General features: G+C 43.2%; 1 protein-coding gene across 4 annotated transcripts in view; it reads right to left on the bottom strand.

Moving 5' to 3' along the window:
- Nucleotides 1-1,054: 1,054 nt before the first annotated feature.
- Nucleotides 1,055-25,825, bottom strand: part of ALPK1 (alpha kinase 1) — a 38,167-nt gene continuing 13,396 nt past the window's right edge. For 3 of the 4 annotated variants that reach the window (XM_052682411.1, XM_052682410.1, XM_052682412.1), the window contains 12 exons: nucleotides 23,149-23,303; nucleotides 14,194-14,392; nucleotides 12,718-12,777; nucleotides 11,117-11,203; nucleotides 10,216-10,292; nucleotides 9,111-9,206; nucleotides 8,474-8,578; nucleotides 5,959-8,050; nucleotides 5,095-5,248; nucleotides 3,478-3,640; nucleotides 2,375-2,561; nucleotides 1,055-1,762 (listed from right to left, as the gene is read on the bottom strand). In XM_052682411.1, the coding sequence (XP_052538371.1) occupies nucleotides 1,566-1,762; nucleotides 2,375-2,561; nucleotides 3,478-3,640; nucleotides 5,095-5,248; nucleotides 5,959-8,050; nucleotides 8,474-8,578; nucleotides 9,111-9,206; nucleotides 10,216-10,292; nucleotides 11,117-11,203; nucleotides 12,718-12,777; nucleotides 14,194-14,392; nucleotides 23,149-23,303 (3,572 nt within the window). In that variant the 3' untranslated portion in view covers nucleotides 1,055-1,565. Of the gene's footprint in view, nucleotides 1,763-2,374; nucleotides 2,562-3,477; nucleotides 3,641-5,094; nucleotides 5,249-5,958; nucleotides 8,051-8,473; nucleotides 8,579-9,110; nucleotides 9,207-10,215; nucleotides 10,293-11,116; nucleotides 11,204-12,717; nucleotides 12,778-14,193; nucleotides 14,393-20,681; nucleotides 20,738-23,148; nucleotides 23,304-25,825 lie in introns of those variants that run through there. The other variant, XM_052682413.1, reaches the window with a different exon arrangement.

Here is a 25,825-nt window from a genome sequence, read left to right as displayed (position 1 = left end):
GAGGCAGGTTGCTGAGCAGCTGCAGGTGCTATCTCCAGCCCTGTTATTCCAAGGGGGATACACACACACCTTTTCTTGGGCTTTCACAGAGCAGCTTTTGGCCTCCTGCTTTGGAAAATGACTTTATTTTCTTTATCCCTCAACCAAAAGCTCCAGCCTGCTTAACTTGGGGGCAGCACATGGTGTCATGAGCTCCTGCTCCCTCTCCTCTGGGTGTTTTCTCAGCTAAGAAAGGCCCATAAAATCGGGAGGCACCGTGACATCATGTGCATGCATTATCTGATGGTGCCACTGAGTTGGACTCAGCTTACCAGCTTGCGTGGGAAAAAGAAGTGGGATTTCAGCTGCACAGCCAGCATTCACAAGTCTGGAAGGGGTCTGCTTCCCAGCATGTGCTTCTGAGACGTACCATGTGCCTCTAACCCAGCACACACTGTTGGAGCACATGGCCGGTATGCATGCGGCAGGCTGGCCAGTGCTGGCCTTAAATATCTGGGTCTCTCTGGGTACAATGCTATGTTACAGCCATGAACAATAACAGAAATTCAGCTGCAGTGTTTAAGTTGAAGGCCGTAGTCTGAGTTGCAGCTGTTTGACCCCTGCATGGGCAGAATCATCAAGAGAAATCCTCTTTGTGCAGGTAAAGGTTTAGCCTTTGGCTGCATGAGTGGAGCGAGGTGAGAGGATCAGGTCTTGGCGGGGGCTGTTAGCTGTGGGAATTCATTACAGAATCATAAAACTTATGGTGCTCACAGACAAAAAGAGGTACTGTCCTCAGGTGAGAACTGTTCTACCTTTGGGAAACTCTGCTGAGAGTTTGCTAGATGTAGCAGGCTGAAATTATTCATGTATGGAGTATCAATGTTGTGAGGTTTTTTTTTTGTTTGTACGGTTTTTTTTCTTGAAGAACAGCAGTTTTCTCAGCTGTTGCAGTTAAAACACTACTTGCATCTATTTAAATACTTCATGGTCACACCCATGAACACACTTCTAACAGAAATGCTGAGTGAGGCCTTGAAAGAGCAATTGAGCCACTGCTACACTTTTCACTGCATTATAGTGTTCCAACACTCCTCTGAGATAAATTGCATTTTTATTTTTTAATCAGCCCCAAACATTGCCATTTGTTCCTTGAAGCATTTATACAACTTCCTGTGAATTTTACGGATGGCTGAAACGCAAGTCTCTGTCTCACTCCATTTTGTACTCTTTCCAAAGAGCAGATGGTGCCTGTTGCCCTGAGTCTGTAGATGCATTGGAGGTTTGTACAGTCTTGTAGTACATTTCCGCTGAATTTTGGAGGCTGTTTTCTTCTTTCTCTTATGTTCTTCTGTTAAGTCTCACAGATGGTTGTAAGAGCACATGTTTCAGATGGTACTCAAGATGGTAACATGGTACGACCTGGTGTTACTCTACATATCCCAAACTGTTGCAGGTGCTTACACAGATGTCATCTCAGAGGCCCTGTTCTCACCAAGACGACACGTTCCTAAATGTGTGTATGATAAATACCACCGTACCATTCAGCTTATGGGCCATACTCTCTTTGGCTGTCTTCTGTGAGTCTACATTGGTGTCTCTACTGAGGGTCTCGTTAAAGAAAGGCAGTGGCAGATTTCATTGCATTCCACATGTTGATTGTTGAAGAAATAATAAATTCCTCTCTTCCCAAAGTTAGAGCGTGAAACGTCTTTGCTATTAAGAGAATGAATCTGTGGGTCTGTGAGGTAAATGAGACCTTTTCCATTACCTGTTACCCAGCCTGCAAAAGAGGGATATGTTTTGGTAATGAACAGTACAGCCTTTGCACCATCACACTCAGTACTGGCTGCTTGGCACAGCAAATCCTCTGATAACAGCATTTCAGTGATTCTCAGTTTACACCTACGTCAGTAAAAGCAGAATAAAACTCTAGGAGATACATAATGGATATTTAAATTGTATATGAGCATCCTAGACATATCTGAGTGCACTAAAGGTTGAATTTTGAATGTCATATCCTGGGCTTTCAAGCAAAGAGCTCAGCTCTTCATTAGCTGAATAGATAATTTTTTAGGCTTGCTGATTATGAGAAGGAGGAAGCTCAGGAAGATCCACTGTCTCTTTTAGTGATTCTCCTTTAGATGCTTTCCTCAGGCATGTCCTTGCAGATTGGCTTCACCTTAATCGGCTGCACGAAGCTGTGGCACACTAGGGCACTGTAGCTTTCGTGCTCCTACTGTGACACAGCAGACAGCAAGAACACTGCTCAAGGTAAAAAAGCACCTACACATACCTCTCTCACTTTAGGTCGTTTAGAGAAGGTATGTCCCTGTAAAGCATATTCTGCAACATGAGGGGACATGCAATGAATGAAGCTCAGTGCAATACAAACCTTGCAGGTCAACAACAACTTCCGTTCCATTGGAGAACTCGTAGGAGAAATGGCCGTAGGCCAGACCATACTCTGTGGCTTTGTACTCATTCTTTACTACCTTCGTGTTATTGGACAGCTTCACAAACTCCCCAAGGATATAGGGCTCCACACTCACACATCCTTTTATTGTCCTGTCTTCCAGAATCTGAAAAGAGTTTCAGTGACACTCACCCAAGCAGAGATGTAAAAACAAGGACACTAAAGATCCTCTAACTTAATTTCTGTCGTTTTTTTTCCTGCTAGAACTTTCTATCATAAGATGGAAAGAGTCCCCATATTAATCCACTGCTAATTTAAAACACAGGCTTTCCAGAACTTATATTTATCAAGAACAGTGGTGTCACCAGAACCAACACAAAGCCAACCTAGCGGGCCAAACTGGGCAACAAATTCTACAAATATCTAGCTTGTCCAGCAAATGGGGAACTTCTTTCAGAAGACTGTGTCTAAAGCTGAAAAGATTTGGATAACTCTGCTCCTCTTGGTCCTCCTTCAACATGCAAATAAACAATGGTGGGTTTTTTGTGTGTTTTTGGTTTTTCTTGCCCCCAGTAATTTCTCTGTGCAGAGACTAGCATAAATACTGACTCCAGGTTGTCATTAAGCCTTACTAGCAAGTGGCATAAAGCCAGATCTAGTGCCAGAATATCTAGCAGAAATAGTAACATGCATATCATGCTATCATATACATAGTAATAATGAAACTGTGAATTCAGCTCTGCACCCTGCAGATGCTGGTATACTGCTAGAATGATCTAAAAGACTGAATGACTCTAGAGCTTCATACAGAAGTGAATTTCTGGTTTCCACCAGGACATAGCATCTTTTTTTTTTTTTTAACCAGCATTTTTTTGAACTTGCACCTCTGTGCATAAGTATCTTCTGCCTTGAAAAGATCAGGTGCATCTACCAGGTAATATCATGTGAATTAGAGTATGTCATCTACAGGTGGCCTAACTATTTAAACAAACAAAAAACAAAAAGCAAAAACCAACCAACCAAAATGACTTACGACTCTTTTCCCATCAATTCCCTGGCACTGTTTTGAAGATAGCTCTTACCAGAAGTACTGCAGACGGGATATAAAAGATTTGGGTAGGGACCTTTTGCTCGTACAGCCTTTTGTTGAATTCTGTCACGTAGTATTGGGCAGTCATTTGTCGTTCCACATCACTGAAATGATGAAGAAGCCCCTTCTCTTCTTTATATTCTTTCCCAACATACCTAAGCAAGCAGAAAAATCTTTGCTGTAGTTAGTTTTGCAGCAGACTGCACTCAGGAAGCCCTACTTGTGGTACACAAACATCATCACAAAGCAGAGTGTGGCAGCCAGTTGGTGATGGTGATACATCTAAAATTACAGTGATTAAAGGTATGAGCTTTTTTCCATCTCCTACAGTAAAATACTGTAAGGATTAACCTGATCCTAAGACGAGGGTTTCATATTAAGGAAAGATTTGAAGTCAAGCTTTAAAATACTGCTCTTTACACATAAGAATTCTTAAGCTACTTCTAATAATAATCTACAGTCTGTGATTAGCAGCAGGTAGAGCTCTCCTCATGTTGAGGCCTAATTGAAGCAAATAGGTGATTTTAACTCAGCTTTCAGAACAAATGCATCCATTGCATGCACCCACTGCTAAACTTAAACAACTGAAGAAGTTCTCTGCCTGTAGCTTTTGTTGCTTCTTCACTCTGTGCTAAGAAAGATCTCGGTGTCAAGCAGTTCTAGGCTGGGAGCTGCGTACTTGGTACTGCACCTGTCTGTTAGCTAGGGTAACTTCTTACTGACTCAGGCTCTGCACCATATTAAGCTTTCCTTCTTTCAGATGGGAGCAGGTATGAGGCTGTATTTCTTGGCCTATGAATGGAACAAATGCTGGTGTCTTCACAGGAAGGTGAAGGTGAGCAAACTGATGTGTGTCTGAAGCACTAATACGACTCTGTGCTTGCACCCTCTTCAGCAACATAAAATGTTGTATTGCCTACCCATGAATAGGATTAGGAGAGCTTGTTTTATGAAATAGCAGAACCTGGAATCTATGCTAGCTTAATTACTTACTTACTGTTTTGGGTAAAATTATCTTAAATCAAGTTAATCTCAAATTAAGTATGTTTTGTTAGGGTGCTAGGGAATAGCAGAAGTAGGAATTCCCTAAAGCAAATCTAGAAGCCAAATAAAGTGACCCTTAAGCTCATTTAAGCTCACTTGAGTTTGTTTCAGCATGGATAAAGGTAGTCTAAGAGTTGTCATGAGCAAACGGACAATAACATGGTTGTTAGAAGACAACAGTAAAGTAGCCTTTTCTTTCCAAAAATTCAAAATTAGAGAGTTAGATGGAATGATGAGAAGAATTAGCATAGTGAAGATTGCAAAGTGCTCAATAGATTTAAAAAGGCAATGAAGCATTCTTGCTAAAGTGAATCAGTCAAAGGCTAACTCAGTGTAAACTAAATTGGAACAGAATAAAGAAAAAAATCTCCCTTTGTGACTGTAATTTCTGCACTTGTCCAAGTGAAAACTCTTTCTATCTTCTGAAAATACCTTACAAAAATTACAGACAAAGCAGTGTACTAGCTGAATCACAGGTGTGAGATGAGTCTTACCAGAGTTTTCATTCATGATTACACAGAATAGCACTGAAAATTTTTCTTTCAGAAATTGGTTTGATCAGTACCTTCCCAAGCTTTCTTCTTGGTGCAGGAAGTGTATCCAAAATGCATTTCTCTGTTTGCCTTCTTTTGCCACGTTCAGGTAGTCCCCAATGAATACAGATGTTTCCTGGCCTGTCCAGAGGCCTGATTTCTTTGAGTATTTCAAAAGAAGAGCAGCTACAAAAAGAAAACACTGCAGGTAGACTGAACAATTCAAGACTTCTGTAAACCTGTGCTGAGGGATGATATCTCATCATAGAGGAGACAAGATATCCAGGCAAAGTTCCAGGCAAACAAATATATGCTAAGATGTAGCTAGGTCTACATCAAGGACACAAAGTCGCTAAGCAGATTTGAAACATGATAGGATGAGCCCCCAGCAGGTTTTACTTAATGAGCTACAGAGATGCTGCTCCTAACTTCTGTGTTTCAATAAGTCTACAAATTCAGATACAGCAAATAAATTAAACTGTTATTTATGATTAACTTAATAATCATGGTCTCAATGCATAGTTTGCAGGAAGAAATGTGGAATCTAAATTGGCGTAAGGAAAGGGAGAGAAATGACTTGATGAACTGGCACAAGGCACCAAGTGACCTGAGATACCTATTGCATGAAGGGATGAAGCAGGAGGGATTGAGTGGTCGTGGAGATGGAGCCCATCTCTGTTAAGCTGCCAGTGATGTGCAAGTGAATAAGAAGTAGAAAATGGTTCAAGGGGGGGTTCTTCTGTTGCTAAAACTGCTGCACAAAACTTCTTAGAATAACAACTTATAAAACCCTAGAAAGTGGTGACTTAAATTATGAGGTTAAAAAGCCTGAGTAAAAGCTGTTTTCTATGGAAATAGCATTGCTTGAAAATGCCAGTTCCTGTGAGGAAACTTACAGTATGCTTTATGAAGCTGTTTAGACTTAAACATTCCAGTAGGCATCAATCTCTGGACAAGCCAGTTGTGTTCTACTCCTGCCAGAAGCTGCATGTAGTCATCATCCCTCAGAATCCGAGCATCAAGGATTTCTTCCTTGGTTCTCCCAGGTGTGAAGACAAGACCACTTCCCCTCAGGCTTAAAAATGGACTTTCAGGGGAACTGCCGGGCATCGGATCTGAGCTGTGCCATGGACGCAGTGATGAGCTGAACAGTCTTTTGTTGCTCTGAGGCTTTTCCTCTTCCTCTTCTTCAGTACTGGCACACTCGAAATGTTTTGTTACAGATTTGTTTCCTCGCAAAGGCAAACCTGTTGCTGCACCTGGAGCCACCAGAAGCTCTGGAGCAGTCGCTCTGAGAGAACCGTTTACTAACTCTCCAGTACTGATGAAATCAAATTCAGTGTCATCTACAGTTTCTGCTTGGGGGTCAACCTCAAGCACTTCGAGAGATCTGCGTCCGACTGTGGCTGCAGGTTTCCTCAGCCACTCACTCACGAAGGAGCTGCCGTCTGGCTTTGGCTCGCTGCCTGTAGATCCTGCAGCAGCAGCGCTACTCGTGGGAGGACTGCGCTCGGGCGAGGGGCGCTCCGTGCTGTCCACGGTTCCTCCCCCCGGGTCCCGCCCCACACAACTGTTTTGGGGCGGGGGCGCGGCCACCCCGGAGAGGAGGTGGCCCACCCTGGCGCTGTCCGTGGTGCTGCAGCCTGCGCCCATCGGCCGGGCGGCCATCACCCAGGGCTCCAGCTCCGCCCAGGAGGAGGAAGAACACTCCTCTTCCTCCATCCTGGCAGGATAAGAAGGAGCGGTGAGGGAAGGAACCGAGTTGTTCTTTAAGTCTGTGTTATTCGTCTCCGTTTTCCCTTCCGAAGAGTTCTCTCCCTTCCTCAGCTTTGCTCCCTCAGGAGAAGCCTTCTCCCCAGGCCTTCTAGCTAGGGCTGTGTCTACCCCTAAGAAAGGCTGAGGTGACCTCAAACAACCATATGGAAGCTCTCTAAGAGAAGTATATTGAGTTCTGGGTGACAATGAGTTCATGTAAGCAGCTTGACCATTTTCATCTGTTTCTGTTGTGCAGCATTGCTCCTCCACTGAGCCCTTTTCTTGTTGCTGTCCTCCATTGGGTGACTCTTTGTTGCTATTACAGTTCAGTTCCTCCCAGCTGGAAGAGTAACTTGATAGTGACAGCTTGCACCAAGCATTCTCTGAAGAAGTGGTTTGACTTCTGTTTTGCCATCTGCTGAAAACACTGTTTTCATCAATTATTACTCTTTTTACTGATTCGGTCCCTTTTTCAATGGAAATATTTCTTACATCAGAACTGCTCTGTTTGTTTCTTGTTTGGCCACTGAGCTTCTCTGAGCTACTTTCCACTTTTGGTGTACTAAACATTTTTCCAGCACCCTTCCTCTGGTATGCTGTGTCATCAGTGGTACACGTGGTGTCTGTATTTTTGGTTTCAGTTTTTAAAGTTGTAATACAAGCTCCCACATGCGTTTCTCCCAGTGTGTTTTCCTTAATTCTGCAAGGATTTTTAAACACTTCACACACTGAGAGATGGTGCTGAGAATTCATGGCAAGGATTTTCTCAAAGTTGGCTTCCCCTTGCAGAACAGGTTTTTTCACTGCCCCTTTATAGCTGTCTGGCACATAAGACCTGGCATCAGAATTACGAAAGGTTTCCACTTGTAGGAGCTTCTTAACAGATGTGATCAGAGACATGATCTCTTCCGCAAGGACTCCTTTCTCTTCCTCTTCCTCTTCTGTAAATGAAGTGCTGTACGTATGCAGTTTTGCTATGGCTTCTCTACAAAGTTGATCAACCTCACAGAGTTTCTCACTCTCCCCATAGAGCCATCGATGCACTGTTGTGAGGCAGAAAGCAGCTTTAATAAAACTGTGGAGCTCCTGCTTGCTGGTGACATGACTGCTATCATTCTTGGTGAGGAGGCCGATCTCAAAGGATTCTTTGGCTTCAGACAAGTAAAACTTCCTCCTTTCTGGGGGGCAGTCCTTGGAGTGACTATAGGACAGCAAACACACTCCACGGATGTTCTGGGAGGAAAAAAAGAGGAGTCTAGGAATTAAAAACCTGTATCTCTGTCACAAATAAATGAGAGGAAAAAATATCTTTCTCTCCTTCTTACAACTGAAAGCAAATAGTGGCTCTAACTGCTTGCTGCTGTGTTTCCATGAGGAAACAATCTTGCTTTTTCACCTTTGAAATATATTTGGAGTTAAAGGAGAAGCAGCACTCCCAGTTGGTCTTGAAAGCCCATCTTTACTCAATGGATAGATATTGCTTTCTTCCCATCTGCTTAGCTTCAAATTAAAGTCCAGTGTAATATATAGCATCTGCAAAGCAGATAGGAGCCTACTCTATGGTATGAAGCTTGGAAGCTATATTAAAGCCAAATTTAATAGCCTAGACTCTTCTCTTACATGCATAACTCTTCCAGAACGTGGACTAATACTCACCACAGCTGTGAGCACAAACAGTGGGGTATACTGGCTGTATACTGCTGCTAATTTGCACGCTTCAGCAGCTGATAGCAAGCGATGGCTGGACTCCTGGAGAAGGGTCTGATGAAACAAACAAACAACAACAACAACAAAAAAAAAACGGGAGAAGCTCCATCTTAACAGCTGTCTTTTCAAAGAGAAGGATTTATCTGAGAGGCAACCCTACCTGATTGGAGGGAGGCAGCTTGAGATTTACCCATCAGAATCCAATGGGATTTGTAGATTTCTGATAGATTTGAATCTTAGAGCAGGACAAAATCTGACACAACAACCACTTATATTTCTGAAGAAGACTTTTTACTTAAGTGTATCATAGATTTATTGGGTTTGGCTCCGTAAATCTTCTGTCTACTATACACGCACATACATACATACACACTCTATAGTTATTCTTGTTTTCTTTTTCTCGGATCTAGGCAATTTTCTATCTAGGTGCTAATAAACATTTCCAATGGGAACAATGGAATTTGCTTTAGCCCTCTCAGCAAAGATGAGAAACTGGAGGATGAAAAAAATATGGTTGAATTTGAGACAATGACATATAATTTGTCTGAAGAATCTGCACTAACAAAAAACAAACCAGAAGTCTTACCAGGTTAATTGCTGCATTGGTTTTAAAACGTACATAATCCTTCTCATTCATGGAAGAAAATATATCTGCCAGAATACCCAAGGAAGTTGCAATTCCCTGAAAAAAGAAATGGAAAGTAATGGTAGGGTTTTTCCCCTATGCCATGAATTGTTGATTGCAGTAAGTTAGGTTGTATGTACGACAGGAAAAACACACAAAACAAAACAAAAAAGTTCCAAAGGGAAGCACTGCTAAGTAAGTCAGAGTGGTCATCTCAGGGTGGTAAGGTTTTATCAATTTGAACTTGCAGAAAGTGCAGCCTAGTGTATACTTAGGAGTTTCCTTAAGTGGTAGCTATCCTAATTGCTACTAGTTCTGAGTTTCAACAGAAATTTGAACAACACTGCATTTTCCTTAGCTATTTTTCCTAGGTGCTGTTTGTGACAGTGGAGATATGGGAGAGGTGATGAGGTCTGTTTTTGTCGTATACACTTTACTGGAGTACAATTACAAAAATTTTTAAAGCATCACCCCAGGACTCACAAGACTTATGTTCACATTCCTATTTAGCTACGGGCACTTGGTGTGACTGCTGCTTCATTGGCAGTGGGAAGATTAGTGTGACCATGCCTCACAAAGTTGTTGAAGACAGATATGCTAGTTGTTGCAAAGTGTTTAGGTACCACAGGGCCAGAGGATATCCATCACCCACAACTGCTAGCATAGGGCAGCTTATGAACCCTCCAGCAAACAGCTCAGTTACTGGCTAAATAAATTTAGCGGTAGTCCTACAAAAAAACCACAAAAATCTGTGGCTGCATTCTGGGATTAGTGAGTCCTTTTCAGAAGCAGCTGTGACATACTAGGTGATGGTTCACTTCAGATGATCCTGCTTAATGAAAATGATTGTTTTCATTCCCCTGCAGGAAAAAAGGTGTCCACAAGCCTGTGCGTGCATGCATAAATGATGTGCAATACTTCAGTTAGAATATTTGCCCTGAGTGTTAATGGTATCTGAGATGCATAATTGAAACACTTTTAAAAAGACATGACTGAAGTAACCAGATGCTAATCTGGAATCACTATTAGGTTAGCAAGATTATCCAGAGTGAAAAGGAGATCTTACTTTTTTATCTGCTTGAGGAAGTTTGAAATATCCCACAATTGAAGCCCAAATTAACTCCGCTGCCTCATACCACATCCCTGGAATAAAACAGAAAACAATTACTAAACACAGTACTTCTTTCAGGTAGCTTTCAACATGCTAGGTGGATTTTATACTTCCTAGAGACAGAAGCCCTCAAAACAGTATAAATCCATAGAATCATAGAATCCCCAAAACAGTCTAAATCCATAGAACCATAGAATCCCCATGGTTGGAAAAGACCCCCCAGTATCATCTAATCTAACCACCCACCTACCAACAATATTTCCTCATTGAAAGCATTTTTTGCTTTGGTGACAGTGAACGTTTTTTTAGTTTCCTCTAGCTTTTGACTGTATATGGACACACATTGTATGTTCATGAAAGACTTCAATTCAACAGTCACTGAAGATAAAGGGTCACAGCAAGGGCATAAAATTAAAGCTGATGGCCTCAAGTACCAAGTCCTGGATACAGAAGTCCATCATGCTAAATGCTAGGGATCTTCTTGAATAGGGATCTTCTTCTTTTTTGAGGAAAGCGCTGTGATAGATCTCTGTTAAACTGTAGCATGCCTTCAGGAACAGTGAACTTGGTAAAAGCATCAGAAGAAAAATGGAATGATATTTCAGGATGTTCTGTAGCTTCTGGCTACGTTAATAATAAAATGATAATTCCTAATATGTGCCTGCTTGGTACATGGTTCTAGGTCCCTGCTTATTCCAATAGATGTGTCTATACCTCATCTTCTGTGACTGCATTACAGACACCAGGCAGATGTTTCACATAAGCTAAAATTATGACATACAACAAATGCATTATTTAGAATAGTGAATAACCTTGAATAGATACTTATAGAAAAAAGAAAAAAAACAAACCTTACCCAGCTTTTGCAGAATCTGTCCTCTGATTTGTAAGCAGACTGACTGAACAAGGATCCTATCACTTTCCTTAGCATACTGCCAGGTACCTGGGAAAGAATTGAAAATTTCAATAGAGAATGAATAATGCTGCTGCCATTTTCAGCCTCTGAGGACAACCTAAACCCCAGCAAACTGCGAGGAATCTTTCCATTGAATCCATCCGGTTTGACTCAGATCTTACAGCCAGAGAGATGACAAAGGGATAGTGCAATAAGGAATATAAGCAGACAGCATGTGGCTTAAGTGACAGCTGTACAGAGTATAAGAACTACATAAAATGCGAAAGGTACCTCTCTTCTTTGAAGTAACAAAAAATCACTGTATGTAAAACATACTTAGTTGTAATAAAAAGCAAAAGGATTTACATTGCATATTTTTGTCATCACTGACATATGCAGTAGAACAAAATACTTTCAACACTCGCAAAGAAAAAATTCTTTTCAGATATCAGAGCATTGCAAAGATCAAGCCCAAGGTTTTCACATTAAAACAGAATTACTAGTTACACAAAGTCTTTCATTATCAAACCTATTTTGATACCTGATTATAATACAAAATGAAATCACCACTTTAACAGTGATATGAGGTTTTTTTTTTAAGGCTCTGTTGAATGAGGACCACTCGTATGAGAATCTCAGTTTGGCATTAGAAACAAAACAACAAAAACCAGAATAGGCTTGCTAAATTTTTTATTTTCATAGCTGTTGTGAAACATGAATATAGCAACTAAATACACTCTGAAGACTAAAAGTTAGCTAACAAGTCTAAAAATCTTAAATATATTGTCTCAAAACCATTATTAAATTGTCATTTTGGATGCCCATCCAAATTTGTGAATTTTTATCATTATAAATAGTACATGCCCCTGCAGATCTGAAACAAGTCATGCTACCAGTGGTATGGTCATTTGACAGGAAGGGAAAAAAAAGTAGCTTCTGAAAGTACCACCACATATTAAAGAATATTCCCATTCTTATAGTTTGCGTCTGTCCAGACGTGGAATGAAGTGCTGCAAGATGCAGGATTCACTCTCTTTTCCTTCATTCCAAAATATGGTAAATGAACGCACCGCTACCTGTTACAGGTCTGGGTTATATAATTTCATTCACAAAATCAGTGTGAATAAGACCATAAGCATTACTCAGCCTGGTTTGTTTTCTTGGGGGTGTAGGTTTTCCTTGCCTTTTAGATCAGTAAATTTCTTGAAATTGGTCCATGTTTTACAGAGAAATTAGTAGTAAGGCTGACAATCCATAATATTTTTCCTCCCAAGTGGAGACATACAAAGATGGACTGTGGAAGTTTCAAAACAAAGTCTCAGTTCACAGAATGAAACAATCATAGGGTTTGGAAGGGACCGCTGGAGATCATTGTGTCCATTGAGTTTCCATACTGTAGTAGAGTGACAACAAAGGGACAGCAAAGGAATGGTGGTGAGAAGAGACTGATGTCAGATTGGCTGCATTTGAAATTCTTGTGACCATTAAAATTGGTACAAAAAATATATACATATAGTCCCACCAAAATAGTAATTATGAAATTGGAAAATAAATACGTTTACCTGTTGCTCCATTGTCATTAATAAGGCTGCTGAGGATGTATTCAGCTTTTAGAAGTTTACCTAATTAAAAACAAATCAAAACATTAAGAAAGTGTTAAAACATAAAAACATACATTGTGTTATGAACAAAAATATTCGCTAGTGAAAGCCCCAGCAAACTGTACTCCTCAGTGCTGAAATTGTATTCACAATCAGCCTAAACTTCCCAGTTAATTGTGTACTGCTAAATGCTGCCTCGTGCTCAGGAATCACTGTGACACAGGCTATTCTGCATACACCAAAAATTTTGCAAGTAAGTGCTGGTGAAACAAATGTTTCTAGCTACACATCTACTTCTAAAAAACTCTTTACTTTCTTTCAGGAGAGATGTTAAGGCTGTATGTTGGTTTAAGAGTCAATCTAGCTGCTCACACAAGATTAGCATTGTTGGACCATGACTCCAGATAGACTCAAGTCTACCTGCTTTTAAGAAGCACCCTATGATCACAAGATATAGCCAAAATCTGAGCAAAAAAGAATGCAGTGTTCAACAGAAGGTTGGTACTCTGCATTCTGCATTTCAGCCACCTGTCATATGGTTCAGAGGCTGTGTTGCATAGCAGAGTCATCTGAAGCAGCTTGATGGGCTACAAGAAACGTCTGAAAGTCTAATATGATCAACACTGATGTTGCACCTTGCTTTTTGTCACAGTTATCCAAATTAATTCATTCACTGCTCCAGCCAGTGAAGAAAGATGAATGCTGGCTGAACTAGCCCATAGATCAGGCTGTGTCAGCAACAAATGGTTATGCAACAAATGGTTATGGTTAATGGTCCTGACTATTTTCTGCAAATAAAATATTCCTTAATTGTCTTTTTCAAAGCAGGTTTTTCTGGATCTATCTTGTTCCCTCAGAAGAAGTAGGAATATATCTTTGCAATAGAAAGATGATATATAAAATACCCTTCAGGTGTTGCCCATGTTATAGGAACGATGGACATCTAAAAAATTAATAAATCAATCAATTTATCTTAGAGGGGGTAAGCTGCATTGTTTGCATAGTCAAGTGGTCCCACTGGAAGAAAAAAAAAAAGAAAAAAAAAAGCAGCTGGGACAGTGCAGAGAAAATGCCAGGACTCTAATTTACTTTTTAAAGGCCCTCAGTCAGAAGTATAGCAATTCAGATATCCCTGTTTGAAACCAGCGGGGAATATTTGTTAAGGAACAAAAGCTCCAATTAGTATTTTCCACACCCTTTCACAATTTTCTCTACTGCTTTTGGCTCTGAAGCCCTTTATACCAGCCCCTTTGTGCTACTGAGAGGAGCTGGGAGGGCCCAAGGGGGCCGGGAGCGGGCTGCGTGTTTGAAAAGATGGCACCAGGATCATAAGCATGTCATCCCCAGAAAGGGACAAAGTATCTTCTTCAAAGTCAAGTAGCTCCTAATTGGGTCTGAGCTGAGAAAATGGAGCAGTGGCTGCCCGGGAGCTGGTACCTGCATTGACAGCAAGGCGAGCCTGGCGGATGACCACCTGAGGACCAATTGGTGTGGTGGGCTGCAGCTTGTGCAAGCCCTTGGCGATCTTCAGGAGTTTGCTTGAGGCATCAATCCAGTACAGGAACCGGTCAATCAAGAACACAATAGCAGCTGCTGTCACACAATCCTTGACCATGATGGAAGCTTTCAAATAAACCTGAAAAGAACACCAGTGCCATGGGCTACCTCGAAGAAATCCATGGAGCAAAGACTCTGCCAACTGTTTATAGAAAATACTCAGCTTTAGCAATACTTCTCCTAAAAGGGCTGCTACATACCATTTAAAGACAGGTTGAATTTCCTTAGTCATTTGTTGTAAGGCAACTGCACAGATTCATAAGCAAGTAGAATTACCAAACAATACGAGAAGCAAAAACTAGCAATTAAAAGGCTGCCTCAAAATTTCTACTCATAACCTCTGTCTTCCTAGGCATTTACAAAACGGGGTAAGTCTGTGTAGCATTGATTAGGTATTTACTATAAGCTATAATTTGACTAATTCTGGCCATATTTTCATTCTTAAGATTGAAAGACTCTGGTTTTTTGTTTTTAATTGAACATTTGGTGTGGGGTTTTTTTGTTTGTTTGTTTTTTGTTTTTTTTTTTTGTCTTTGTAATTGGTGTTCAGTATTTGGAGCCATATAATTTGTTAGTCTGTTAATGAATTTAAATTATATCCAACAGATTAATAACGGTAATAACAATTAGTTTTAAAGGGAGTCTGGGGAGACTGGAAATGGTCACTAAAGCATTTGTCTCAGATGGGACTGCCTTCTGTCTGAGTACTACATTTTCAAGAATATGACTGTCAGCTTTTCTTTTCCTCTTTTTCCTTAGAAGTCCCCTAGGAAATGGGGGACACTTAGGGACCATGTGGCTATCTGTGGAACCAGACCCTGGCTATAAACAACCAGCATCAGTGTAGCTTTAAGTTTGAATGGAGGATTAAAATTTCTTTGTACACCACATACAAACAAACAGGGCAGGCAATGCTTTCCCCTTGCAGATTACCTTTAATAACTTCTGTAATTGCAAGAACTCTTTCTGTATTCCAGCAGTCATCACACTGACATGAGGAATCGTACAGAGCTCCTCAGGCAGCATGCTGTTAAGAGGACAGGACCCCAATGAAACCACCATGTGGCCTCTTTGAGGATGCAAACGGCACATTGATGGCTACCAAATACCACTTTCTGTGGTAGATAGCATATTACTTTCAAAACTCAGCAATCAGCTGTAACAAAGGACCCATCTCTTTGGCCATGGAGTCTCAGGGGTGCTAGGCACAGTCGTGGCTTGCCTGGACTTCATGGCAGTGGCCATCAGAGCCTTGCCTCCTGGAATCCCACTTGGCTCCAGTGCCAGGGTGCTGGCAGTGCTCAAGTACCATGTCGTGATATGGGAGAAATTGCAAGAGAATAAAGCAGGAAACACCTTCAACTATACAAAATCTCCTCATAAAAAGAATCTGTTTCTCATAGCATTCCTGTCAGCCTGTAAATCTGCTAATAGCAAAGTTTAAGCAACACAGTGGCTCGGGCCCCACTGCATCATGAGAGGACGATTGTCAAGAAGGCTTTGTGAAAATCCCCACTAAAACACTCAGTTGGACAACTGTCTTCAGTTTTTATCTTCAGCATGCGTTTCCTTCCCTTCTTCCTTGTGTAGACACACAGGCCCAAGAGCACCATGTCAGAGATGCTGTTGATCACTCCAGTCACCACTGGGCTTCTTGAGCCTCCTCACTGCCTCCACTCTGTCTAGACTTCTGCTCCCTTCTTTCAGTTCAGAGAACCACCTCCTGACAGCAAGACTCATTCTTGATTTTAGCAGCTTAATCATCAAGTGATTGAGGGCAGGAATGGCAGCAGCCTGAGTAACACTTGTTTCTAATGAACAGAGCCCTCTAAGGTGTGGGGAAAGCCCATATCAGTCCATCCGGAGAGCTTGTGATTATGGTGTGAATGGTGGGCTGCAGCATCAATCTGCTTCAAGTGTTTTCTGGCTTGTTTGCACTTCACTTGCCTCTGCACAGTGAGGCAGATTTGTGCAAATTTCCTTTTTTTTTTTCTTTTTTTTTTTTTCTGAGCTTGAGTTGGATTTTCTAAGAGGATGGCACTTGAAAAGGATTCCTGGAGCTCTGCACGTACAGCCAGCTTGTGCTGGTCAACAATGGAGGAATCCCCCTCTCTAAGCACCTGTAAACTGACACTGCAAACTATCCATTTGAAATGCTCATGAACAGGCCATATATTTAAGCACAGAGCATCGCCTAATCTATTTTTTTTCCTCCCCTTCTTCCTTTAATAGATTGGAGCACAAAAGCCTGAGAGAGGGTGACCTACCAAACAAAAGGGCCTTTGAGTCCCTAGGAAAAGTAGACTTGGAGGAGGATGGAAGGAATCCAAGTGGCCCTATTATTTCCACTTGCACTAATTAGACATTTTTCTGTCAGCTATTGAGCACTGCTGAGAGGCCAAACTCACTGAATTCATTTCTAAAGTGTTTACAGAAGTTTGCATCTGTTTGTGTCTCTTCAGGAGGAAAATAAGCACTTCAATAGCATTGTGGAAAATCTAAACGAAGCATCCTATTCTGAAGGGCTTGGCAGTCTTGCAGCTGCATAATTTAACTCCTCGCTCAATGCCGAAACCTCTTGTGTCCCTCTCCAAAACCAAATGGACACAAAATGTAGAAAAGTCAAGCCAGGGGGAGAGACTCAGCTCCTCTTTCCTGAAAGGCCGGGCCGCACGCTGTGTGGCACACAAGGACACGGTTCGGTGTCAAGCTTTGCAATGATGCTCCCTGCAGCACACCCAGAAATCCATACCCACGCCTTTCACCCACTGCCAAATGGCACCACTCAGGAATTCCTCAGCCCAGCTCGGCTCTCACTTGCGGGCATGTTTCTCTTCAGACGGGACAAACGCGATAAACAGGTTTACTCGCTGTCTTTCTCACTGCATCCACATCGAGATGGAAGGGGGAAAACAGAAAAAGAAAGAGTGGGGTACGTGCACACTTTGTTTTAACATCTGTGTCTGTGATGCCCAATGCATATGTCTAATTGAGTTTAGGACACAAAGGGAACCTCACGCCTGGGAAGTGGAATCAGGTGGTGACAGAATTAAATTTGCACGAGATTTCTATACACAGACTGTGGGGGAAAATGCAAAACAGCCTTCAGTGAAGGGCTTGTCCTTAATGGCGATGAGTGGGAGGGTGTGCTGTGTGCATGGTTTCCTGCATTAGTGGGTTAACTCCTCCTCACGCCGGGGCCGAAGTTTGGGTCCCAGTGTTGGGTTCAAAGCCGTGATGCCTCCTCTGCATTGACAATGGGGCTGCTCCCGAGAGGGAGCAGCTCAGAACCGGGGCCATCTGGCACGGGAGCTGGCAGCATCGCGTCAAAGGGAAATTATTGGTGCATAGTAAATGAGGGTGGGGAGGAGGGGAAGGGAGTTGCAGAGATCTTATGTGGCAGCTGATGTAAGAGGAATTACAAGCCCAAATAAATGAAATATTGATTTAATCCACTCTCTCTGCCCTCTTTATAAGGCGACAGTCCCACAGGCAATTCCCCACGCAGCCTGCAGGTGCAGAAGGGTCCCCATTGCAGAAACATCCCTGCAGCATCAAGGATTGAAATCATTTTTGAAGTGCACACACAGTTTTTCAGGCACTCTGGACTCCTGCATTTGCCTATGGTCATTCACCTCACCCTATTTTAGTCTTTATTTGTAATCAAGGCTGAGGTTTTAAACTCTAAAATCCAAGAGTAGTCACAAAAAAACCCTCAAGCTATGTGCACAGAGTAGGCATTTCCAGGTGCCAGGTTCTCCCTCAAAATCTACTGCCAGTTAGCATTTCACTGAACCCTAACAAATTGCCTGTCTCTTTCTCCCCCTACATTCGTACCCTGTCAGATTAAACACACAGTCAAAACAGCAATGGATTTGGCTGAAGTCTCACCCTTTTACCCCACGCACTGTTAGCAAAGCCTGCATTTCCAAGAGACCAAAGCCGCTGTCACTGCACGGGACTTCTCTATCAATCTCAGCCTTTCAGCTGGCAATCAGAGCACACTCTGCAAATAACAATGAATTAAGCCTCCTACCACCTCTGTGACTGGCAGGAGAAAGCATGGCCATGATGCGCAGATGGATAAGCCTGAACACAGAATGGGTGAGTTGTGCAGTAAATAGTTGCAGAGGAAGGAACGAGAGGTTCCTGGATACTTTCTTCTCTGCTCAGAGCAGCAGAGGATCCAATTCAATGGCTTGAGTGACTGAAGCTCTCAATTAGCTCATATTCTTTACCCTGAAGGCGGTGGAGAGTTGGGTGTTTATTCAATGAGCCTAGCATTAGGTCAATTATTAGCAACTCAAAACACTGCAGAATGGAACAGTTTTGACAAGCTGCCTCATCATCCTTCGTGAAGTGAGAAACTATAGGGGCAGTGGGGCATGTTCCTCCATTCTGTTCCCAGCTCCTGCTCTTGAGTGCACTGCCTCTTCCACTGTAACTTGCTCCAGCAGAGCAGACCCAGGAGCGTTCACCTGGCTGCACCATGTCCCAAATCCTCTGCAGGATGGAGAAGGACACATACCTCACCACAACATGAAGAGAAGGCACGACCCCTGCTCTAGATGTGCTTGCAGACTGAGGGGTCAGTGGGAAAACGCTTGCCAGTGGGTCAGGAGACACTGCCATGATGGACTTGAACATTCTCAGGAGAAGCGTTTTGGGGCAAGAACAGAAGAAAAGCCTTTAAAGCACTGAGGAAACTTCCTGAGCAGGAGTTCCTGTGGGCCTTCTCTTTCTGACAGCAGGGATTTGAGGGACCCCTGGAGCAGAAAGATTTTGCTGACTACTAACTGTAAGTGTAACAGGAACTTTGTGGCACCGATTTGCCCTTGCTGTGCTCAGTCTTCAGTTAAAAGCCTATTGGTGTTTCCTTGTGTTACATTAAAACACTGCATTAAAGGGGATATGTTTATACTTCAAAATAGCTAAGTGCCTACGAGAAACCCTTCCTGATAGGGCAGCATCAGTACCCTTATTATCATATACAGATCCAAGAGTCTCCAAAAGTCTCTTTCCTAAATCTGTCCTCAAAGTAAAAATCCATTTGAGAAGCAGCTGGAGGAGGGGAGAGAGAAAAATAAAATAAATATCACAGTGACCCCATTAAGACAACTCAAAACCTTGTCCAGGGACGAAAGGCTCCATGAAGCATCATCTGAGAACAGTAAATGCTGCTGATGCACAAAGCAAACAAATAGCCCTATTGGTACCCAGGACCACAGCTCATGTTTTTCTCCTAGCACTGCCCTTGCAAATCCTGCTGCAGTTTTTCCATACATGCAGTAGAAGATGAGTGCTTTGCAGCACTGCATGGCAGTGGGACAGGGCTGGCCAACTGCACAGCTGTGCTGAAGCTCTTCCACTGAAGCTGCTGCTTTGGCTGGGCAGTATGAGTGACACATGGGATGCTGGCCATTGTCCCACATTGACAGGGCCTGATTTCTGATACTTCTCACTCAAAAAGCTCCAAAGTGACAGGGTTTGAGCAGCATAAGGGGACAGGATGCCACCAAGCCCTTCATGAGCTGAGATCAGCCCGCAGCCACAGCTCTGGGCTCAGTCATTCCCTACTTCACACAGATCACCAAAGAAGAGCTCTTAAGAGGCAGATAGCGAAAGGTCAAACCAGAATGACCAAGATCCTAAGGGCTTTGGTTCTCCTGTTACCACACCAGCAGGTATGGGGAGGAGTAAACTAAATCCTCAGCTCCCTCTTCAGCTGTTTTTCAAAGGCTGCAGCTCTCAAGATCCACACACATCCCTAAGGGTATCGGGGCACTTCCCCCAGAATGATTATCCTAATGATAATCCAGCAGCACATAATTAGGTAGGGCCCAGGCAAAGGCTACAGGGACTTATTCTTCTTATTCTTTTCCACAGCCACGTTAACTACTAGAGGAGATTCTGTACGACCAGGGCCAGGATCTGCACTCCTCCAACTAGAGTGGAGATCAGCCTGCACAGCCTCCCACACAGCTGCTTGGAGTAAACCTGCTCTTGGAGAGTCTTGGGAACACATGCAACCTGACAGACACCTTTAACCTGAAGGTTATTTCAATAGCGCATTTAAAAACAAACTGAGAATGATTGTCCTTAGTGTAATTGCACAAGCAAATGAAATCTTTGAAGCTGAAGCTTGTTTTTGTTTTTTTTTTTTGGCTCTTGCACTATTCTTATTGCAGTAGGTCCTGGCTCATGACTGAATGCCTGAATCCGGATGCAGGAACTACTGCTGTGCGTGGTAAAAGTGATGATCCACATAGTACAGTTAGAAAAGTGGCAGGGTTAGGATAGTAGTTTACATGTTTATAGTTAGAAAGATTATCATGGTGGAAAAGGACAATCAAAAATGATACGCTCACCCATATCCTAGGCACACAGTAGAAAACTTCGAAAGGAGGGATCTCCAGAAAGAGATCCTTCCCCAGTGCCAGTCAGCCCTTAAATGGGGTTCTAGGAGAGTTGCAGCCAGGCTCCAATCCTTCCAGTCACACAGGTGAATTGCCTTCACCTGTGCTCCCATGTCTGACTCAGTCTTTGCCTCAGGTGACCAATCAGTGGTTCAGGCTGTGACTCAACACATCATTACAAGGGGTTTGAACACGGGCTCTAATTGTATAAGAAAATACAACCAAACATTTCATGAATAATCCCAAAAGAGATCTACTTGCATGTAGAGTTGTCTTCCAATGAAGCCCTCAGTAGGGTTTGCAGGATCAAAGCCTATGCGCTCTTGGGCATGTTGCCCTCTGTTGGCTGGTCACTGAGCACAAGGGTATTTCCATGTCTCCATATATGGGTGATCTGCAGGAAGGGCAACACTTGCAACTCTCCCTTTTGGAAGCGCAGCCTCATCCTTTACCCTGCAGCAGGTATTCTTTTTTAGAGAAGTTACCCCTGTTTGTTTACTGTGATCCCACAGCAGAGTTAAAGAAAAGCTCTCTAAAAGGATGCAGGTGTGGGTGGCTTTGCTTTCTTGGTGCATCAGACGAGCACACAGCCACCAGCATCGGGCATCCCACTTTTTAAAGTGTAGCACTAAGGCAAACCCTTGAAGCCAAAGCCTAATCCGCTTACTCCCTGCACTGGTCTCATGGAGCCTTTCAGCCGACGTGACGCGCAGCGTAGAACGGCCAGTCGGGGCGCAGGCAGCCAGAGCTCCACACCGCGCAGTGTGTTATGGTAATGAAGCGCCTTTCATTCAGGGATCTCAAAGTGCTTTTTAAATGTAATGAATTACGGTTTATGAGCTTATTCTGAGCATAGCAAATTAAAATAAACAGAGATGAATTTTTTTTTAAGGTTTTGATGAACATTAAATTGGCAAAGACTTAAATATTTTTTTCCTTTGGGGACTTGCATTATCTTTCTGTCCCTCGTGCCAAAAAAAAAAGAAGAAGAAAGTTGCTCAGACTTTTATCTTTCCTCATCACACTGTAATCACTTCTCTTCAGCTTCATTTCCCTCCCAGCTTTTTATTCAAAGAACTGAAGCAGCCTTTGCTCTGCCTTGAAATTTTATTTAAAAAAAAAAAAAAGGGGGGGGGGGAGGAATGAATGAAGGGGGAAAAAAATCCCTTTTCCCGACTAATACTAATAATACAGGTCAAAATGTCAGTCTTTCTACAATTAAATGGAAAACAAAAAAGGTTTTCCCTTTTTCCCATGGTACAATAGCACTGGAATATAAATTACCAGCGAAGATGAAATAATACTTCAAAGCACACAGGGAAAGGCAGCACAATGTTTACAAAGTATTTTCAACCACACGACGAAGCATTGAAGCCGACGGTTACCAATGGACTTCAGGGGGTGTTGGTGAATAGTCTGAAACGAGCATGCGGTGGGATTTTAGGTCCCTATGGTCTATGACCCCATGATATGCTTTGTTTAACAAGGGCAGCTGCAGTTATCAACAGATGTTTCAGCAATAAATAATTGGTATCATCTCAGAAAGGACCCATCTACCTGGGGAGAAGGCATAATGCTGAGAACACTGCCCCTCTATTACCGCCGCATTAATCTCCCATCTATCCAGGTCTCTCCGGGAGCTTACTGCAGGTGTTTGTCCTGGGAGAGAGCAGACAAACGCTGCGAAGCCGGAGTTCTGAACAGGGATTGTAAAGGAGGTCAACCTCAGCCATAAATTTCTGTCGGAGGCCACACACACCAAAGAAAGAAAATAAATGCCCAGGGAGCAGCACCACCCCCCGGCACATTTGGGATCCCTGGGACCCACGGTGCTGGCGAAGGGATGTGCAGTGGGCACAGCCCTTAGCTTCCTGGAGCTCCTCATCACTGCCCAAAGCCATCATCCTCCCCAGGCAACACCTGCAGGCCTCGCTCAGGCTCTGCTGGGAGAAGTTTGCCCCTTGGGCAAGCAACATGTAACTCAGATAAATCAGAAAGCAAGAAGCCATGGGAATTCCTTCCTGCTTTCTGATCTTAAAGATAGATAAAATATGCACAGTACGCTTTGGGATCCCTCAGCACCTCCTGGATCCTGCAGCTCCTCACTCAGACTGGTGCCTCTTATGCACATGGAAGACCATTACATGCTTAACTTGCTTGCCTTGGCTTTGGCCAGCTCAGGTCCCAGTCAAGCAATTTTCTGGAAAATCACTAGAAAAGCATTTTGGCTTTATTACAGTGCCAGATCTTCAGGTAATAGGCAAACACACATCTTGTTGGAAACAGAAGTGAGCAAGATGAATGGGCAAAGCAAGCACTCAAGCTAAAGAAACAAGAAACTCCACACCTTCTCAGAGGAGGAAACCTTCCTGCCCCAAGCATCCCATGCTTCCCACAATAGCTGTGCTGAGCTTCGTACCAGTAGATCGGGGAGCCTGGCACCAATCGTATCCTGTAGGTTGGTTTTGTCCTCTGGGCCCAGATCTTGCTTGTATTGCCATTTCTCTGGCACAAAGGGCCACTTCATTCCCTTCGCCTCCTCCAGAAGGGTTCTCAAGTCATCAGGAAGCAATGCTGGAAAAGACAAATTGCTGGTAAAGATACAGCAGTGAGCACAGCCATGATCCCACAAAGAACAGCTGCATTGCACAAAGCAGAGATAAACCTACAGAGCAGTTGGGCATAGATCTAAAGGGATGCAATGAAAAACAGTCAGATGTGTTTGAGAATGTTTAACTCATCATTTGGGAAAAAAAGTAATTGGTTTGAGTTACTCAGTCTAAAAAAAAGATTGAGTAACTCAAAGAAAGCTACAGGATACATTTTCCCCGAGCAGCAGAGAGATCATTGCTACAGCAGGAAGAAATTGATCCACATGCTTGGGCACTGACACTGCCTGCACGTGCAGAGCAGATCCCAGCGGAGGCTCGCACAGCCCTCTGTTCATGCACTGACCTGGCCACTGCTGGAAGCTCTTTCTTTGGAGGCAGTGTATCGCAGTCATTCAGGTGAACTGAGAACCCTGTGTGTCAGGATTGCTGGGGCAGAGGATGCCAAGCTCCTGCATGCTATACCAAAAGGCTGAAGAGCTGCTGCTGTGCCCTGAGCACAGTCTAGCTCCTGGGTTGTGCTCCCAGCATGAAGCATCGCCCATGTGCCATGAAGCCATTGGTCCAATCGTGTCTCCAACCCATCTGACTGAGGAAGGACTGCTAGTGGGAGCACACAGCTGGATCTGGGCCTGAATCTGTCCTTTCCTTTCAGCTGCAACCCACATTTAATTTTCTCCAAACAGCAGTGAAGCTGCAGCTCCTATGTACTGTACTAACCATAGGCCAAGCAGGCTCTCTGGCCAATAAAAGTGGATTAGCAAGGATTATTGACCAGATGGGGTCAATGGTGATCATCAGGTGCAGATCTAACCCCTACTGGCCATTAATCCCCAGAAAAAATCCTGCTCAGAGACCATAATTTCTTTAATGAGATAATGCAAATAAATGTATTACTACCTATTTTTTAATCTATCTTTTATGGAGAATGGAAGAAAATAAACTACATAAGGATTCTGTTTTGTGCTTATATTGTAGGGCATTCATCAGTATGTTTTTCCTATGCAAGAGAGGGAAGTCTGATACGGAGGGCCAGTTTTCCAAAAAGTCACCTTTAAAACACTTTTTCCAACAAGTTTTCTCACTTGCTGATGCAGGTCTGGACACACTTCCCATCAGATCACAGCACAACTGCACTGCCCTGCTGGTCTCATATCACACCTTCAGGAGGCCTAGCCCTTCTCGGTACAAAGAAAGGAGCCCAAGAGGCAAGGCCAGAGGAAGAAGAGTTCCTATCCCCATGCATCTCATGGCTCCTGTGGTGATGGCACTGCAAAATTAGGTAGGAATAGGGGCACTCTGCCCCCTCATCAGGCCTGAAAACTGAGGTAGGGCCTGACCCTGTATGTAGGTTGGCCAAGAAGAGGCCAGCGGTTGAAGATCAAGCTTCCCAAAATCTTCCTCAAAAGAAGACAAAGAGTGCCTGGAGACAGTCAAGCAGGCTGATATTAACTCTCCCCGTATGATCCCAACAGGGGTGGGAGGATTTTGGGGGGGGAATCTAGGGAAACAGTCGTAGGATTCTCACACAGACAGCCATTCTGTCTCCTCCTCTGCCATCTGCTCTTCCCACTCAAACTTAAGCTTACTTAAATAACACCAAGCAGGAAAAGTAATAGTGTCAGAATGTACAAAAACAACCAATGGGATGATGTGGATGTTGGTATTCTTTCTGAAAAATACAGGTATTTCTGCTACCCAGTTCTTCCAGTCTCCCATGTCATCTTTGGTTAAGCCTTAATGACCCTCCTGCCTTATGCACCAAAGAACAAAGAACATCTTTACTAGTGAAGTTTCACTCTCAGAAGCAACCCCAGCAGTCACTATGGATGGAGACAAGAGGAACTCAGAGCAAGGTTTTCAGCAGGATCTGATCTATGAGCCCCAGCCACCTTCGGTGTTCGGCATTTGTGTTTGTTTGCTGGGCTTTGAGCCCTGACCTGATTCCAGTAGTCACCAGTTAGAAATAAATGCAATTAGCATGCTAATGATATTAATTTGATACTGTGACATAGAAACATCCACTATAAGTACATGAAGTAGCTGGGGAGCTGGTATGAAAAATCCTGTAGCCATGAACTGAAATACAGGTGCCAGAACAAGAGTGCCAGCAGAGAGGGTTCTGAGGGCCATGGAAGCCACAGGGCCATGAGTTTTCCCTTCCAGAATGGGCAAATGGGTCTGAGCCCTGTAGGCACAGGTCCTGGGGAGGATGGGAGATCCTTGCAGGCTCTGATTGCCGATTTCCTCCAGCAGCTCACCTGAAGGGCTGAAGCTAATCTAGCAGTTATAAAGGCGCTGATTTACCTTAGCTGGAACTAAACTGATTATTTCTTGTCTGCTGCAGTAATAGGAGAGAAGGGATGAGGAGGGTGAAGGGAAAAAGCTCTACCTGATTAGGAGTTCAAGAGCCTATTCTGAGGAGAGATAATCAAGCTTTAAAGAATTTGTGACGAGAAAACAAAGTAGCCTTTTGTTGAAAACAAA

Source organism: Tympanuchus pallidicinctus, unplaced genomic scaffold, assembly GCF_026119805.1.
Source record: "Tympanuchus pallidicinctus isolate F22 unplaced genomic scaffold, pur_lepc_1.0 scaffold2, whole genome shotgun sequence".
NCBI classification, from domain to species: domain Eukaryota; kingdom Metazoa; phylum Chordata; class Aves; order Galliformes; family Phasianidae; genus Tympanuchus; species Tympanuchus pallidicinctus.
This window is presented reverse-complemented; position numbering and strand designations above follow the sequence as displayed.